This window comes from Mus caroli, unplaced genomic scaffold (genome assembly GCF_978045245.1).
Source record: "Mus caroli unplaced genomic scaffold, Mus_caroli_1 scaffold_7, whole genome shotgun sequence".
Classification (NCBI taxonomy): domain Eukaryota; kingdom Metazoa; phylum Chordata; class Mammalia; order Rodentia; family Muridae; genus Mus; species Mus caroli.
This window is the reverse complement of record NW_028227262.1, coordinates 77,819,182-77,832,099: the sequence shown is the minus strand read 5'-3', so window position 1 is coordinate 77,832,099 and position 12,918 is coordinate 77,819,182. Positions and strand designations below refer to the sequence as shown.

Genomic DNA, 12,918 nt, shown 5'->3' with positions numbered 1-12,918 from the left:
TCTCACTTCATAGCTTTCTTCTTGAATTTTACACATTCTTCCAAGTCATGTTTAAGATACTAACTCTGCAAACTACAGCAATATTTCCTTTACAGTTTCATGAACACTTGGGTTTATTTGCCTCAGAACTTTTTCTATTATTTTATGTAAGAAAACCTAGCACTTTTTACAAGACTAGTTAAGATTTCTAGCATATAAATAACATGTATTACTTTTAGCTCTTAACTATAACATGAATCTTAGAAGCTTAAAAATCTCAACATTATTCACTATCCATTTTAGCTACTCCCCCCCACACACCAAATACAATTTCTAAAAAGTAGGAGGTAGAAAATTAAAAACAGCAGGGCGGTGATAGCGCGTGCCTTTAATCCCAGCACTTGGGAGGCAGAGGCTGGTGGATTTCTGAGTTCGAGGACAGTAGGGCTACACAGAGAAACCCTGTCTCAAAAAAAGAAAGAAAGAAAGAAAGAAAGAAAGAAAGAAAGAAAGAAAGAAAGAAAGAAAGAAAGAAAGAAAGAAAGAAAGAAAGGAAGAAAGAAAGAAAGGAAGAAAGGAAGAAAGGAAGAAAGGAAGAAAGGAAGAAAGGAAGAAAGGAAGAAAGGAAGAAAGGAAGAAAGGAAGAAAGGAAGAAAGAAAGAAAGAAAGAAAGAAAGAAAGAAAGAAAGAAAGAAAGAAAATTAAAAGCAGTCCAACACACCATTTCTTTAAAAAAAAATAAGTGAATTAAATAAAAAAACAAGACAAAAAATTTTGACAAAATCAAAGGATTAAAATACTTTAATAGGTAACACATTAAAGTAAAAACTTCAATGTTTTATATTCACAATAATAAAAAGCTAGAAAATTCCTTCGATAATACAAACTTCTCTGCTTACATTTTCAGGAAAAAATAATAGTAAAAGGAAAAACAAAACAAAAAACCTTCTTAAATCATTAAGGGGAAAAATTTACTACTTAGGGCTTTAAAGATACACTAAACACTTTTCATTCATACCCACTTGTCAAACAAAACATCACAAGCGTATGAAACACACACTAGAAGTAACACAGGCTTTTGGAAGAAAGGATTTTAACCTCAACTGCGACTTTAAGCTACCATTCCTTTAAGTCTTCCAAGAAAGAAAGCAACGATTAACCTGAAGTTTCCAAAGCAAACTGGAATGACTTGGGTCTTGTTTGTACAAATACACATACACACCTAATAGATGATGCCTGCCTGGCTAGTCCTTTAAATGTTGCCTTTTTAGGGCTGGAGAGGTGGCTCAGCAGTTAAGACCACTGGCTGCTCTTTCAGAGGACCTGGGATCAATTCCCAGCATCTGGATTTCTGAGTTCCAACTGTCTGTTGGAACTACAGATAACTGTCTGTAGCTCCAATTTCAGGAGAGCTGGCACCTTAAGACATATATGCAGGCAAAACATTAATGCACATAAGATAAAGGCAAATAAATCTTTTTAAGTTCCTTTTCCCTTAAAGAAAGGTCATAATTTTTCTTCTACAGCTCTTTCAAAATCCTATGTTTTGAATCTGTAGAAATTACAAACTCATTCCAGTTCACAGGGCTGAAAGCTCTATATTTTACTTTAGACTGTTCATTGTTGATATGCTTTTTAAAACAACAAATACAGCCTGCTCCTAAGGAGGCAACTGTTTTTCTGGGAGGAGCAAGTATCCATAAAACAGCACTCACAGGCAACTAGACAGCATTCCAGTCTGCAGGTCGGTTGGCTTGCCTTGGTGTCCACAATCCATGGACCACAATGGTTTCGGCTTTATCCTGTTTACTTAACACCAATACCTGAATGTACCCCACCTTGGCCCTAAGTTTCCCAGAGCTTGCATACATTTGCCAAGTTCAAGTTAAATGTGTAGGACTTAGCAAGCTAGATGAGTCTTATGTAATAACAGCCTATATCGATTCCTCATATATACATGGAGCCTTTTCACAACATCTAGGAATATCCAGTCAGAAACTTCCTCTTTGGGCAACATAGTAGACACCAAAAATACACGGAGTATGTGCAGAAAGATGCCTGAAAATGAGCCCTACCACCAAGTACTTAAGTATTCACGAACTGTTGTAATTTCCTATGCTGGATGAAAAGAATCTTTGTAAGTAAAACCTAAGCTACTTTCCTAAAAAGTGTAAACACATTTCTGGAAGAAACTATTCTGTTTCTTTTAGAACTGTAGTTATTTGAAGACCTTGCAACTTCCAAGTACATGAAAAGATATCTCAAAACTGTGAGACTACATTAAATACCTAATAAGAAACATGTTTCAAATATCCTCTTCCATCCCAAGTCAGAATGTAAATTATTAACTATATATGTGTTCCCTAGACACCCATTCTCAAAGTGGTACTCAATTTAAACACCAGGTACACCTTACTACTTTGCTCAAAAAACTAGTCAAAATATCTGACAACCTGTAGAGATGTTTATAAAAACCTGCTGTATCTGGAGGAAGCCATGCACAGCATGTCAACTGCAGAAAGGGGTCTAAGAGCAAAAGAGAATTCTTATGATAATTATGGCAGGACAATAGAAACTGGTACTTAGCTGGAAGGTGGCATACACACAAACCTGAGATGACAGCTGAGACCATCCCCATTTAATCCAAGCAAGGGTTCTTGTCCCAGGTAAGACTGGCTGCCTTGGACATTAGCTCTTCTCACTGTAAAAATACTCGGGTCTGCTGCCCAGATGATGACTCCCTTAATTAAGGCAGAGAGCAGCAGGCCCAGTGATCCGGCAGGTCACCCAGGAACTTCCTAGGGTTCTCTGCCATCAGAACCACCAGTATGTTTTGGCCACAAAGATCTGAAGCTGATTCTTTTTTGTTTGTTTGTTTGGTTGGTTGGTTTTTTTGAGACAGGGTTTCTCTGTGTAGCCCTGGCTGTCCTGGAACTCACTCTGTAGCCCAGGCTAGGCTGGCCTCGAACTCAGAAATCCGCGCCTGCCTCTGCCTCCCAAGTGCTGGGATTAAAGGTATGCACCTTTGATGATCTGAAGCTTCTTAAGCAAATGCAATGGCTCTTCACCCGTAGATGATTTAAGACAAATACCCACTCCACATACATCAAAATAACCACTTTGGTGCCAAGATGGTTCTATTGTTCTGTCACCAGCCACTGCCCTTCTCCAAGACACTGCTACCTGCTGAGAGGCTGAACCTGCCTTCCTGAGAAATTCCTGACACAGCTAGCAACTGGCAACTAACACCTTGCTGCCAAACTAGTACTGTCAGCCTAATTGCTTACAGGCTGGTATCAGCATCAAGAGTGGATCGGCAGGACATGGGCTTTCCCCCTTTATAAGCACAGATTTTCAGTAAACATTGGGCTTTGATCAGCATTTGTCTTGGCCTCGTCTCTTCTCTCCCACTTTCTCTTACAGCTCTGGCCTCCCACTCAGGAACACAGGTCCTGTGGCCACAGGTGGCCACAGGTAGCGTCCGAACAGGGACCTGAGTACAGGTGGAGAGAACACTGTCTTGGTAGAGCTCTACAGCAAGATTAAGAAGAAGATGTATCTGGCACAGTAAGCAACACTTTGTATTCATGCTAGCGCTGGCTTTAAACTTCATCTTTTTGAAATTGTTGCTGTAGGTGCAAAAGGATACAGGCTAGACTAACCAGCATTGGCCCAACACTGGTCTGAAGGTGGTCTCATTCACAGTGGCAAGGTCTGAACCAGCCTGCTCAAGGCTGAGGGAGGCTACACTTCAGCCAACTGATAACTTCCCGTGCCACCGCCCCATGATGGTGTGATGCTAAGATTACTTCCACAGCCATGTTCACCCACATCAAGTTACCAAACAGGTTTCAAACTCCAAAGGTATTTCAGAGAATATTCACTGCATTCCCAGCATTTGCTTATGACTGCCCTCACTAACCCAAGACCATCACCCTGACGGGCTAATAAAACTTCCCTAAGTCATACAGTCCCCAAAGGCCCTGCCACTTGCAGTCCTGTGGTACCACACCTACCAGCAAATGTATCTCTTTAGAAGCTGTCCTGATTTAAACACCTGTAAGCCTAGCCTTTCAATACTTTTACACCACAGGGTAACTTCTAACAGTGGGGCTGCTCTTGTGTTTCTTGGACGCTCCAGATTACAGCAGCTTCTACCATCTATGTTGCGCCACCATCACTGAACATACGGGGGAAGTGGCTCAGGTCGGTTCAGGAGGTATGTTTGCTATAAAGAGCTCTCCACCAAAAGTCTGCCTCTTCTTTCAAAAGTTTACAACATATAAACAGAGATGGTCATGGCCAGTCACACTCCCTAATAAATGGAGTAGTCAGAGACATCAGACCAGAAAACTTGGCCGCTCCTCTTAAACTCCATTCGGTCGGTGAATCCCATGGGAAAAACAGCTTCAGTGCTAAAAATGGAAAGTGCTTATGAGTCAATCACTTAGTGAAGGATGGCTTATTAAAAACTATCACTAGGAAAAAAAAATCACTTATCAAAAATGGCTTGCCTAGCTCCCTAACAACCAAGTCACTCACCTGAATGGAAGACAACACTAAAGAAAAGCAACCAGCCTGCCTACAGAACACAAGAGTCAGGGTGAGGCGAGAGGGACACACATAGGGTGTTAGTCTAACCATCCCACAACAGTCCCGGGGCATAGCCAGGGACTCACTTAGGAAGCAACAACTTATTCCTATAAACAAACTCCCACACAGTGGCTCACAACTTCTCTGCAACTATATTCACCAGGACTCTAGCCATAAAAGCAAATGGAAGAGTAAAGCTACAAAGGCAAGAATTGTATGGCTTTATTTTTATTTTTGTTTCTCAAACAGCAACAGGGAACTTTAACAAGGATAACACAGTAAACAAAAGACCTGTAAAAGTTATCCTAAGCAACGAAGAAAGAAAGGAATGGCAAAAGTACTTTAAGAGAGAACAAGGTATCAAGATGCTGGTAAAGGAAGAATGTTAGAAACGCAAAGGCTCCTCTGTGGCTGGTGAGTGGCTCTTGATGACCTGAGTTCAATCCCAGGGACCCACGTGGTAGAAAAAGAAAATGAACTTTCAAGTTGTCTTCTGATCTTCATCTGCATGCTCACACATACACACAAGCATATAGCAAGTAACTAAAAGGAAATTAAAAACAAAAAACAATGTCTTCAATTCCATACCTTATCAATGGCTTTTCCAACTCGAGAAACACTACTATGGATGTCTTTGTGGTCAGAGGCCAACTTCTGGACAGTGTCCTTTATTCTTTTGCAGCACTGTGTCAGAACAAGTGAAAGTGTCCCTGATAATTCAGCATCTTGACCTATTTAAAAAGAGAGAGAGAGAAAGAAAAAAATACTGGTGACTCACTAAAGCAAACTCCACAATGACAGGAAGAAAAACGAAGGAAAACCAGTATCTTCCTTGAAGCACATGGCCACAGTTACAGATGTTATTTTTCAAGTGTACACTAAGAAATAACTGGATTTATTTATTTTTAGAAATTAAAAAATAAAATTTTATTATGAAACAAACTATTTCCACAATATCCTTACCACAGACTGTGAACTATACCATCAGGCAGTTATCATATCCATGTCTAGTGACTCCACTATGGGGCAGGTGACAGCAGTTAAACAGCAGTCAACAACCCTTGCCCCAAGACTTACTTTCCGTTGCAAGACAGATACCACAATAAGGCAAATGAGACAGTATGGGAAAGATCACTGCTGTAAGGAAAGTGGGGGGAGACAGAGGTGTGTGGGATAATCAACTGCAAAAACAAAATGATGAACAACAGACATGGTAGATGTGAGTAAATGACATAACTAGCTACCCTGGGAGGAGAGGGCGCATTCCAAAAGGCAACAACAGAAGTCTGTCCTATTGCAGGTGTATGGTAGATAATGCCTACAACCTCAGTTAAAGCAAGAGACAAGGACCCTGAGGCCAACCTGAGCAGCCTTGCACAGAATACACACACCTAGAATATTGACAGCATAGTGAAGAAGAGGCTAGTGTGTCTAACAGCAACTTCTGGCTGGGGAAATAGCAGGAAACAGGTCTAAGAGACAACGGGCTCCTGGGCTCTGTAGGTTCTTTTTTGTGCTGTAAAGACTAGTTTTTACTATGAGTGACAGAAGGAAGGAGCCACTACACTGTTTGAAGCAGAGCAAGTACCTACTGATATTTTAATATGACCACTCTGATGGACAAGAAAAGGGCAAGAACAGACTCAGGACAGCGAGGTGGGCAACTGTGGCAACAGCCCACTTGACAGCTGACAGCCTAGTACACTCTGACTGGCCTGAGGAAGGGAAAGCCTCACACTTGCCTCCAAGTTTCATACTGAGCCAAAGATGGTGTTGCCTACAAGTAAGATGAAACAAAGATGTGCACATCAGAGGGCCAGGAAAGAGAGAGGTTAAACTGGTACTTAACTAAACTGGAGATGCTGACCAGTGCACACATGGGAGACAGCTACATATGCAGGCCTGGAGGTCAAGATCAGAAGCACATACCTGTAACCCCACTGTAGGGAGTCAGAGGCTGAAAAGTCACTGGTGGTTGCTGGCCACAGTGTTACTAAATCAGTGAGCTCCAAGTTCAGAGACCTGAGACAGTCACGCACTACATAAAGATGTTCAATAACAATGGGCCACCTATATGATGATGCGTAAGAGGCTGTGCCATCTAGGTGTGTAAGTACGTGACAATCTTCACACAACACTGAAAACTCGTTAATGGCAATTCTCATAACACATTCCTGCACTTAAGCAAAGCCTTCCTATCTGGAAACTCAAAAAACTATTTATTGTGGAATCACCTGAAGAAAAGCCATGTTCCGAGAGGATCTACTAATGCAGTTTCAAATGTACTCAGTATAAAGTAGCCAGAGGCAAAAACAGGCTTGAAAATCATTAAAATGACCAGACTGACTGAGACAAGATCAAACTTCTAAGTTCTAAAGGGGAACTTATTGTTTTCCTAAACTTTCTATGAAAACACAACCTGCTTCTAGAACCTTCCTGTGAAACAAATCTAATTAACTTACTTCCTAGATATAAATGAAATAATAACACAACCATCTTTAATCTTTACTGTATGTAACTAAATCGGAGCTCAGGCTGGCCACTTTTTACCCAGGATAAAGTCTGTGTTCACTGTGTCTTTAAATGTGATAGAGCCCCTGGACCCCACATGAATGCACAACCGAGGAGATAATGCCAGCGTGGGCAGTGACAAGTACATTATAAGGTCCCATCTAACTTGACTTGATTAAATGACCATGAGCATTAATTAGAATGTTAAAACCAAGTACTCAACCATCACACACAACAGCTAAGTTAAAAATCTTTTCTGTAATTGTAGGGATATAACTCAGTGATGGGGCACTTGCCTAGCATGTAGGATTCCCAGTACAACAGGGAGGAGGACACTTTAAACCTAACAGAATAGCACATTTAAAAACAAATGATATTATTATTATTATTTTGTTGTCACTGTTGTTGCAGTAGTAGTATTTTAGAAAAGGTCTCACTCTGCAGACCAAACTAGCCACCCATGAATTCGGTGAGCTTCCTACCTCAGATTCCCCATGCTGCTATTAGGAATGAGCCACCACACCTGGCTAGCCCCTTCTGTTTCAGAAAGAGTTTAAGTATACTATTTTCAGAAATGTAAATCAGTGACTCCTCCAAAACCAGACATTCACCAGACTAGACTAGCCCCTAACTGAGGTGACATGGTTTTTGTGATGCCTGGCTAGGAGTCCAGGTCTACCTGCCAGCTTCTGTGCCTGGTCATTTCAGGATTTATGTCCATTAGTTTCACAGAAACACTATGTTACAAAAATGTCTGTTTCATTAGCATCCTCTGCTTCCCAATCAGGGTGTGTTACACTTTGTTATAATACCTGTCTATCATTCCCAAGAAACTAACTGAAGCTCGGTATCCAATCCCTAACAGTTAACTACAGTGACTGGTATATAACAGCACTCGGTAACTTGTGTTGGTGGTGGTGAAGGCAGTTTTCTTGTTTTGCTTTTTACAGGGTCTTGTTTTATATCCCAGACTGCCCCTAAACTCACATTCCTCCTGATCCCATCTCCAAAATACTAGGATTATAAGGTGTGTATCACAACACCAGGCTCAATAATCCTTTACAAAATGAATATAAAAATAATAGATGTTGCACAATATTCTTGATTGCAAGTCCAGCATAGGAAGCTGATATTACCAACATACTCTAAAACTGCCAGCAGTGTCACAAACAGCAGCTTGTGGATTTCCTGGCTCCTTGCAGAATTTAGTGTCTCCTACATAACAGCACTCTGGCCTACACATTCCAAATGCCAGCATAAGCCCAGAAATAATAGTACAGTACCCCCTTTCCCAGAACCTTCATATGCATGCGCATACACAGTCCTTCTCTTTCCTCCCACTACCTCCCCTAGACTATTATACTAGCCTATGTGTGCACATACTCTTATTTTCAAATATGGCACAGTAAGTCCTTTTGCTCCCCTTCCATCCTAAGTTCTTTCTCTCTTCTATGACCACACAGCAGGAATACACAGGTTTGTATTCTGACACAAGTCACTTTTGAGTTAGCATCTTCATTATCCTAAGTTGTGTTAAAGATAGAGACACCCATCTCAATGTCTGTTTATCAGAGTGCATCCCAGCATGGTGAGATAGTTTGTAATGGTGCTTGCTGCCAAGCCTGAGGACTCTGATCCCCAGAACTCCCAAAAGGGGGAAAAGACTGACTACACAAAGCTGTCCTCTGACCTCAACACATGTACACACATGCACACAAAGAAATAATTCTTCAGCTGGGTGGTGGTGGTGCACGCCTTTAATCCCAGCACTTGGGAGGCAGAGGCAGGTGGATTTCTGAGTTCAAGGCCAGCCTGGTCTACAAAGTGAGTTCCAGGACAGCCAGGGCTACACAGAGAAACCCTGTCTCCAACCTCCCCCACCCCCAAAAAAAAAGAAAAGAATTCTTCAGAAAGTACACAGCAGAGTAATTATCTTCAAAGAAATATCTCACAAAGCTAAAACTATAAAATTTCTAGTTATAGCCTGGCTTTGATAAACCACCAATGCATTTTTAGTACTTTCTACCCTTTATTTGTTCTGTATTTTTCCTTACTCAGCACAGAGCTAAGAAACCCACGTGGCCAACTGTGGCAATATTCACTTACATTTTGACCCACCTAAATTCAATTGAGTCAAAGATAGTGAAACTGACAACTAAATTCCAACCCAGTGTTTGAACTTCCAAATTTGTCTGGTGTTTATTTTCAAATGGGGTGGAGGGTGATGCACAAGCATACACTGTAAACAAAATATACCATTGTTAAAGCCACAGCTGGCAGTGAGCAGCATCCAAACGCAGAAGATTGAAGCATCTGCCTGTCAGCTGACAATCGTAGTTCTAACTAGGTCTCTAAAAAGGAGCTTAAAGGTACCAATGCATCATCATGTACAGGCTTCCTAGCAGTCATATGAGACAGGGCCCTCTACAGTGGAGAACATTATAAAGCCAGTCAAAAAAAACACACACACACACACGAAAGTACCCAAGAAAATTATGATTCAGATTTTCAAAGTCTAAAATCTACCACCTAAGATAAAAATATTTTGGTAAAAATGAACTGTCAGATTTCCTAGAAATCACAGACCCTATTTATATATTTTTATGAATATGCTAGAGGCAAAAAAATTAGTTTATAAACATATACTGCATTTGAGCTCTCCTGAGTTATTCACTTTCACAAAATGGACAGAGATCTTAACAGAATAGAGAAAACAAACTAGGAAAAAAGTTATAATGCAAAAAAATAAAAGTCCATTTAGAAAACATAATCCTAACTACACCTAAATAAAAACTCAGATCTTGTAAATCTGTATTCCAGAATTCAGTGAGAATAGTTCCTAAAGATGAGAACAAAATAAACCAACAAGTGCACAGTGTTGGAACATAAGGGTACTTGCCTAACACACATAAACCGTTAGGTCCAATCCCAAGCACAGGGATGGGAATGCATGCACTTGTGATCCCAGCACTGAAGTGTAGGTGGGGGAATGAAGGATGCTCAGATGTTTATGGTCATCCTAGGCTACCTACAGCAAGCTCCAGCCCAGATTAATAGATTGATAGACAGAGTGATTCATTCTTAGAGCTCGAATTCAAACAAGTCAAAAGAATATTAGGTATCAGTAATAAGACTAGAGGGAGATATTTTTATAACCCACTCTTTTATTAGAGTCCTTTTTTCCTTTGAAACCATTTATTTTTGTTTGTTTGTTTTCAAGACAGGTCTCACTATGTAGCTCTGGCTATCTTGGAACTCACTAAGTAGATGAGGGTGGCCTTGACTGCATTCAAATGCTGGGATTAAAGTTGTATGTACCACTATTCCCAGTTTAGAATCTTAATAGTTAATGATAAAAATGAAACCAAAAATGTCAAAAGCAGGGGAGAAATGAAGACATTTGGATTCAATTAACATTTGAGTGTCAAAGCCTTGGCCAGCAGTGTTCCCTCATGTTACCAGTTCCTAGAGAAAAGACATTAGGACTTAAAACCAACTCTTAAAAAGTCACCACCTGTCAGAGTGAACATGGATCTCCTTGAAAAGTATTAAAACAGAAACTTGAAAAGCTAAGCCTAATGTTAAAAATAACAAAGAACTATTTCATAGCATTAACAACCTAAGCGTGGCCAAGGAGAGCAACTTTAAGGCCTATGCTATAGCTGTTCAATAGATAAGTTTTCAGACCTCACCCAGAGGAAGGGGCCACACTCATCAGATTTACTCAAGATTAGCAAATGTATAAAGAAAGCATTTTAGTGTTCAAGCAGTGAAGTCACAGATGAGTATTCTGAGGCAGGGGCATTATTAAAGACCACTACATCAAATTGCAAGCCTAGTATATCAAGCAGGAAACCTGAAACAATCAAGTTTGTATTTAAAGGCTCAACTGCATGGTACAGACAACAGTGTCCTGGAAGCAGAGAACTAACCAATGACCGTCACTGGTGGGGGTAGAGGACTTCAAAGCACCCATGATGAGAACTACAGAGAAAATAAGGAGAAATGCAGGTACATGTTTTCAAATGTCTTCTAGATGGTCTTTATTTTTAAAGACCCCATATTCAAAATACAGACACTTAATCTCTAAGTGTCTCAAAACTGAATGATTGAACCCAATGTAACTTTTAAATCTGGATTTCATATTTAAAAAAAAGATCAAACTAACATTTTTTTCCTCCCACTTTTCCAAGCTTGTTTTTCTCTTGGTTCCATAATTCTCCCTTTCACTCCTGCTTAAATGCTTGGATTTACCTTTGATTTTTCCAACCTTTACCCGACTCTGCCCAACTCCATCCATCCTTGCACAAGTCCCAGTCACTCTCAAAGATCCCTTAGGAAGCCACATTTCCACCACTATGGCTCAAGAACAGGCCCAAACTTCATCTTGAGGGCTGTGAGCAAAAGGCCTCCAATCACCACCCCACCCTGTCCTTACTAAAATGTCACCTCGAGACTCAATGTCAGTCTTCCTGGTGTCCATGAGTTTATGGAATGTTTCCAATTCTAATGCTTGTCTCCCACTCTCTCCCCATCTCCCTTTCTGTACCTTTGTTCTTGCCACCCTCTCCCAGTTCTTCATCGTTTCCCTGCTTCCCACATCTCCACCTGTTATTAAACCCTACCACAGGTAGGCAGCACCCAATTCTAAACCAGACTTTTTTCTCTACTATGATCACCTCGATGGTCTTCATTACAAGGCACTGTTCCTGTTAAAGTTCATGCCAGTCTCCATGTCCCTAATAACATACAAAGTTCATAGATACTTGTCCTTTGTAACTTTTCTAAAACAAGCTATATCTGGATATTTCTGGAATAGCCCCTGAGCAGTGGTATTATCCAGAATTAGAAGACACCTAAGAGATAATCTTAGAAATGTCTTTATATTTACTACATGGCATCAAAGCCATGTCAAACAAATCCAAAGGTGCATGAAGTAAGATCCACTTAAGCTCACAGACAAGATCACTTTAAACAGCTCAGTATTTACTATTGTATGAACACAGGCTACAAGACTAAAGCCAGACAGGAAAGGTCAGGCTAGTCACCAGTGCGCCTCTGGGAACACAATGGCTGGTTTAACTCGGGTTCTTCATTTTCAACAACATATGCTATGGGCAATGTGCCCTTCCCAGGCTCTTCAAGCTCTTCCTCTGCCTGATACAGGCAGGATGAGCAGAACTCAAGGTGACCAGAAATACGAAACAAGAAAGTAATGTTGGGAAATGTTGCTAGACATGTTCCTGTCTTTTGAGCTAGATCAGTCATCTTCCCCTCTAAATGGGGAAAACTGAAAATGCAAGTAACCATGGAAAGCATTACTGATGGAGGACAAGGCTTCCTGATGTCACCTCCTGTGGCTCAGATGCCAGCCTTGCTTAACTGGAGCCTAGTCAGTCATGTTTAAAAAATCTACTTTAATTAAAATTGCCATGCCACTTGAAACCCAAAGAATACTGGATAACACACACATCTAAATGAGCAATGTTCCATACAACAAAGAATTGTCCCCTCCAGGAGCCTAGTCAGGAATGGGCTAACGAAAGTTAAATCCACTTTTAAGTCCAACTGGAAACACACTGACCTTTTATTTTCCTGCTTAAAATAGCCTACGTAGCTTGGCAACCCATCTATTAGGCTTTTACTGTGCTTGAACAATGGTATAGCCATCCACCCAAACTTTTATTTATGATCCACTCACAAGCTATTTTCCACACTAGGTGTTTATTGTAGACCACACTGTACTCAATTCAAAGCTCAAAAGTCTTTCTTCTCTCAAGAGTATCTTCGAGCATTTAGCACAATTTCAACAAATGGGGCCTGGTTATGTGATCT

At 40.6% G+C, this 12,918-nt stretch overlaps 1 protein-coding gene across 3 annotated transcripts in view; it reads right to left on the bottom strand.

The window, feature by feature from the left end:
* The window catches only part of Rmnd5a (required for meiotic nuclear division 5 homolog A), a 58,830-nt gene that overhangs the window by 40,455 nt on the left and 5,457 nt on the right, over nucleotides 1–12,918 (bottom strand). For all 3 annotated transcript variants that reach the window (XM_029478384.2, XM_085840544.1, XM_021164691.2), the window contains exon 2: nucleotides 5,161–5,303. In XM_029478384.2, the coding sequence (XP_029334244.1) occupies nucleotides 5,161–5,303 (143 nt within the window). The remainder of the gene's footprint in view (nucleotides 1–5,160; nucleotides 5,304–12,918) is intronic.